The 6,011-nt window shown below is 44.1% G+C and overlaps 1 protein-coding gene across 1 annotated transcript; it reads left to right on the top strand.

The window, feature by feature from the left end:
- Window positions 1-28: 28 nt before the first annotated feature.
- IRX1 (iroquois homeobox 1) lies at window positions 29-5,401 on the top strand. Its single transcript, XM_026047078.1, has 4 exons — window positions 29-292; window positions 3,264-4,272; window positions 4,846-4,918; window positions 5,296-5,401. The coding sequence occupies exons 1-4, from the start codon at window positions 29-31 to the stop codon at window positions 5,351-5,353; spliced, it is 1,404 nt and encodes a 467-aa protein (XP_025902863.1). The 3' UTR covers window positions 5,354-5,401.
- The last annotated feature ends 610 nt before the right edge of the window (window positions 5,402-6,011 follow it).

Below are 6,011 nucleotides of genomic sequence, written 5' to 3'. Positions count from 1 at the left end.
CCACCACCGCCGTGCCCGCGTCCTGGAGATGTCCTTCCCCCAGCTGGGCTACCCGCAGTACCTCAGCGCCAGCCAGGCGGTGTACGGGAGCGAGCGGCCCGGGGTGCTGGCCGCCGCCGCCGCTGCTGCCGCCGCTGCCGCCGCCGCCTCGGGCCGACCCGCGGGCGCCGAGCTGGGCAGCAGCTCGGCCGCTGTCACCTCAGTGCTGGGCATGTACGCGAGTCCCTACAGCGCCCCCAACTACAGCGCCTTCCTGCCCTACACCGCCGACCTCAGCCTCTTCTCGCAGATGGTGAGTAAGGATCGCCGGTGCCGGGCCCACTCCCCTCCTCCGCACCGCCTGTCCCAGGGCCATGCGGGCAGGGGCCGAAGGGCGCGCAGGGGCAGGAGCCGCGCGCAGGGGCAGGAGCCGCGCGCAGGGGCAGGAGCCGCGCGCAGGGGCAGGGATTGCCCGCAGGGGCTGCGCACAGGGGCAGGGGCTGCGCACAGGAGCAGGGGCTTGGGCAGGGACAAGGGCTCCGAGCAGGGACAGGGACCGCACGCAGGGGCAGGGGCTGCGCGGAGCTCGCTCGGAGCAGCGGGCTGGGCTCGGCGCCCCGCGCTTCCCGGAGCGGCGGCGCTGGCGGCGGCCGACGGGAGCACGGCGGGAACGCTGTGCGTTTGTGCGTTTGTTTGTGCATTTGTGTGTGCGAGGGCAGGGGCTACGGGGCACTGCTCAACCCCGCTCTAGGGACAACATGAGCCGGCCCAGTTGCTCCAGCCAGACAAAACTCCTCCGAGTTGGGCTTCTTGGCAGCGGAAGAGGCGCCTGTCCGCGCTGTTGATTCGCCCTAGCAACTCGGGGTTTGTTGTTGCTGTTGTGGTTGACGGGTGATATTTTTGGTGCTGTTGTCCGAACTGGTTTCTCAATGCGCTCCTCTGGTCTTTCTCTTTTCCATGGAGCTACGAGCAGGTTCCACGAGAAAGGTCACAGGACGGTGTAGATAGCTGGCACGTCCTTCTATTTAAAGGCATTTTCTTTGAGCCTTCAAAATGGTCCCATCACTTCCCTGAACTTTTCGTACTCCAGTGATGGCAAGGACCATAGGTCGGATTTGAATCAAGCGAAGGAGTGCACGCACATCCCATTATGGGCATAGGAGCAGAAGCGCATATTAGCACCAAATCTAAAAGAAATTACCGCTATCCCGATTGCCATGCTCGGTATTTTTTATTTTCCCTCGAGAATCTGACGAATAAAAAACGAAACAGGTCGGGAGCTTAATAAACTTTTTTATCACTTGTATCACTCAAAGGTTTTCGTTACTGAATAACTGCAAATTTGGCCATGATCGTACTCCACTTGATTTCTAAATTCTTTTCTTTTCTCTCCCCCTCCCATCCCAACATAAAGCGTGAATAATTATAACTGGGCACACGTACGGCATAACTTCAGGGAGTTTTAATTTATATGTGTGTATACACAGATACATATATTTGTAAATATATATGCACATACACACAAAACACCTGTGTAAGTAGGTAAACAGGTATGTTTTTGAATAAGTTCAGTATCTGAAATCAGGTTATTTGTGTGTGTGTCGCAAATATTCTTCCCGAAAGCATTTGCGACAAACCGAATATTCCACTTAAAAACAAAACAACCCCCCCAAAGCAAACAAAATAACAAACAAACAAACAAGCTTGATTTTGGTCACGCGGTAAAAGTTGACACAGAAGCAATGAGTGATTTACAAGTGGCTTCTTCAAAAGAATTCCCAACAGAGATTACAGAGAAATATCATTTCAGCAACAATAACAAAAGGCAACGGAATAAAGGGAGTGCAGAAAGCCTATTCTAACACGTTATATATATATATACATATATATATATATATATATAAAGGCTTTTTAATGGCGGCATTCTTCTCTTTCTTTATAAGCTCCGAAAATAAAGTACGTATTCCTTTAAAACTGTTTGAGAAAGTTAGATTAGTTTCTTTGCGGGCATTTTAAAAGAGGTTTGCTTTTAAACTTACGTAAATTTCGCAATTTTAATGCTGTGAATATTTTTTCTTGACTGAAAAAAAACAACATTCTAGTAGAAACGAGGGAAAAAAAAGAAAATCACTTTAAATGTTGCGTATTCAGGAACACTCAGGAAGAGTTCCATTTCCAACTAGCAAAGGTATCTTTTTTTTCCCCTCTTTTTTTTTTTTCTTTTTTTTTTTTTTTTTTTTTTTTTCTACAGTGGTAGCTATTTACCATGATAATGGTATTCTGAAATAAATTCTAGAATTCTTTATTATTTTGAAGTGAAGCGCTAAAATATGAAGTTAATATCTGGACAATTTGCGGTAATAATGAAGCCTAATGAGGTTGTTAGAAAGACAAAATGTTATTTAACAAAACACCTGATGGGATAATTTGACTTGCTGTGTTTTACTACTGATGATAAAAAGAATATTGATTGCAAATAAATCACCGTCTCCAAGCGCTTGTAAATAATTTGTGTTTGCCCTTCTCACATCAAAGTAAAACTTATGAGATAAAGTATCTTCATATACATATTCTGTAGCGCGTAGATCAGTTTTCATTTCAGAGTTCAAAGGCACTCCAAATAGAAGACAATATTTTACATTATAAACCTTCAGTATTTGGGGGGCAGGCCACATATTTTACAGTAAAATTGTTTCCGTATTGAACCATTCGAAACTGCATTCTTATCCCTCGTCTCCTTTAAGTCAGCTCCTTTTGAAGACAAATCCGTGGCCAAACAGAAAATGCTCTGATTGTATTGGTAATATTCTCCCGGATATTTTGCAGATAATTACAGTGGCGCAGGCATTAGTTTTGGCTGGTGTAATACCTGTGTTTTCCTGTCCGATTATTTCGACGACGCAATAAATTGCCTCGTCGAGGCGAATGTGAATTGCTGCGTTTTCACCGTTTGATTTGGCTTGGTTTGCAGAGAAAATGCGCGCGGTGTTTGGCAGCCCCCAGCTTAGTCCATCTCTGTTCCTTTCTCTGCAAGAAGGGGAGATCTTTTGGGAATACCTCTGTCTGATCTAAACGTAAAGAGCCTGGAGCGGGGAGGGCCGAATCTGACTGTGAAGACCCTTTGCACTGTTCACAGGCATATTCCGACTGACGGAGTAGCCTATTCAAGCCTGCTAGAGACGCTAACGAGATAATTGAGGGTGTTTTTTTTTCTTCCTCTTTTTTTTTTTTTTTTTTTTTTTTTTTTTTTCCCTCTCCTCTCCGCTTGTCTGAATGTGTTGCAGGGCTCCCAGTATGAGCTGAAAGATAATCCGGGCGTCCACCCTGCCACCTTTGCTGCCCACACCGCCCCCGGCTATTATCCCTATGGACAGTTCCAGTACGGGGACCCCGGGCGGCCCAAAAATGCCACACGGGAGAGCACCAGCACCCTCAAGGCCTGGCTCAACGAGCACCGCAAGAATCCCTACCCCACCAAGGGCGAGAAAATCATGCTGGCCATCATCACCAAGATGACCCTCACCCAGGTCTCCACCTGGTTTGCCAACGCCCGCCGGCGCCTCAAGAAGGAGAACAAAGTGACCTGGGGCTCCAGGAGTAAAGATCAAGAAGATGCCAACCTTTTTGGGAGTGACAATGAGGGGGACCCGGAGAAGAATGAAGATGATGAGGAAATTGACTTGGAGAGCATCGACATAGATAAAATCGATGAGAATGATGGGGAGCAGAGCAATGAGGAAGAGGAGGAGAAGCCCGAGCTCCTGAGACAGAGCATTGAAGAGGAACATCTGGAAAAAGATAAAGATGTGGCACTGTCAGGTCCTGAAGGGCTGAAACCCAAAGATGCAATGGCCATGGTGAAGGAGTCCTCTGACACACGAATCTTAAGCCCCAGTGGACAGAACAACCTACAGATGCCATCTCTCACTAAACCCAAGATTTGGTCTTTGGCAGAGACTGCAACAAGTCCTGATGGTGCCCTGAAATCTTCTCCTCCTCCACCTCCTCCTCCCCAGGTTAACCACACTTCACCACAGATCCAGCACCCAGCTTTTCTCCCCAGCCATGGACTCTACACATGCCAGATTGGCAAATTTCACAACTGGACAAATGGGGCTTTTCTCACCCAGAGTTCCCTGCTAAATGTGAGGTCCTTACTGGGAGTAAACCATCACCATGCTGTTCACCACAATCACCACCTCCAGGCCCAGCAGCAGCCTTCTGCTTTAACAGCAACCCTAGGAGCCCTAGGCAGCGAAAAACCTTCAGAGAGGACCAGTCCCAAACACATAGGTAATGCACCATGCAGAGATGTCCCCATGCCTAACAACCACACACATACAACTACACAGACACACGTGCACACACACATGCATGTAGACACAAACGTCTCCCTGAGGAGCAGGGTCGGCTTCGGCCCCAGTGCAGATGATTGTTTTTAACGGAATTACAGAGCATTTAATCTGGCGTTGAATTTCTCTCCCAGCATTCTGATTGCTTGCACAAAGTCCATTTCAAGTGGAGTGTTGCATTCTAATTCTACATGTCCCATACACAACTTAGGAATGCAGGAATAGTGCTGTGTAACATATTATTGAGTTTTGTTTTCTTTCCTTTCTGATTTTCATCTTCGAATCATTTCAAAGACAGTCCTAATTCTGGATAGAAAAGCTTGAATTTTCTTTAAGTATGAAGGACACAGCCATAGCATAGTGTTACACATACACACGCATGTACATGCATATGTCTGAACGACAGTGAGGTGTGTTCTCTGCACATTGTATACTTTTAATTAATTAATTAATTAATTTATTATTTTATTGTTAATCTAAAATGATTCTCCTGCTTTATTTTGTCTCATTCCAGAAAGGGAAAATATGCCAAGAACTGAATCCCCACCTCAGCAGCTCAAATCGCCTTTCCAGCCTGTTCGTGACAAGTGAGTTGGTTTGTTTGTTTTCACTGCAGGAATGTTACTTATGTGACATAGAGAGTTTGAATAATAAAACCTAATTATATCGCTTAATTATTACCATAATAGTACATACAAAGAACAAGAGCAATATAAAAGTTGCTATAATCTTTCCAAAGTTAGGCTAAACTCCAATTGTAGGTAGCCAGCCTGCAGCTTTTCTGCAGCTGAGACATAACGAACCTCAAAAATATCGTGTTAACCACACTAGCAAAAATGATTTCTGTGCATTTGACTAACATTAGGATGCTATAGCAATAGACAGGAGGTTGCATACAAAAAATCTTTTCTTACTGAAAGATTGTTCCGTCTTCTTTTTTTTCCCTTCCCCTTCCTCCCTGCAGTTCTTTGGCTCAGCAAGAGGGAACACCGCGTATTTTAACAGCTCTCCCTTCTGCTTGATTAAATGTTTTGGTGAAAAAAAAATACAGAGACTGATATTAAGGACAGAAAAAAAAAAAAAAAAAAGAAAAGAAAAAAAGAAATGATATAAACGACTCCCATCAATCTCTTTTTGCAATAAGGTCGTGCAAATCCATAAAAGCGATTACACAAATCTGTAGATGGATCCTCTTCTTCATTGTACCATTTCAGATCGTGTTATTCTAACCTTTCTTGAATTATTTGTTTGGTAAATACTTCCCATGTATTTGTGTTTTTTTTTTTTTTCTTTTTTTTTTTTTCTGTATATAGAGCAATTTCAAATTGTAAATAGCGCGTCAGCAAAACTTGTCTAAATCATATATTTTTGTCTAATAAACTAAATGAAACTATGAGCTCTCTTCAGGTATGTATTCTGTTGTTGCATATCATAAACATATATTACAAATCTATTCAAATGTTGCTGCTTTCAAAGACTTTTCTAAGGGTTTTTTTTTTTTTTCCCCCCCCTCTGGGTAAAGGAACTTTAAAATACTAAATCTGGGCTTCTAATAAGCTGTTTTCTCAAAATCAACTTTCCTTTTCATACACATAGATTTAACAACTGAGTGAAGCTCATTAGTTTATTACTATTATTATTATTATAGATTTTTTGTTGTTGTTGTTAATATAAATGGGT

Source organism: Nothoprocta perdicaria, unplaced genomic scaffold (assembly GCF_003342845.1).
Source record: "Nothoprocta perdicaria isolate Ctin4 unplaced genomic scaffold, notPer1 scaffold_473, whole genome shotgun sequence".
NCBI lineage: Eukaryota > Metazoa > Chordata > Aves > Tinamiformes > Tinamidae > Nothoprocta > Nothoprocta perdicaria.
This window is presented reverse-complemented; position numbering and strand designations above follow the sequence as displayed.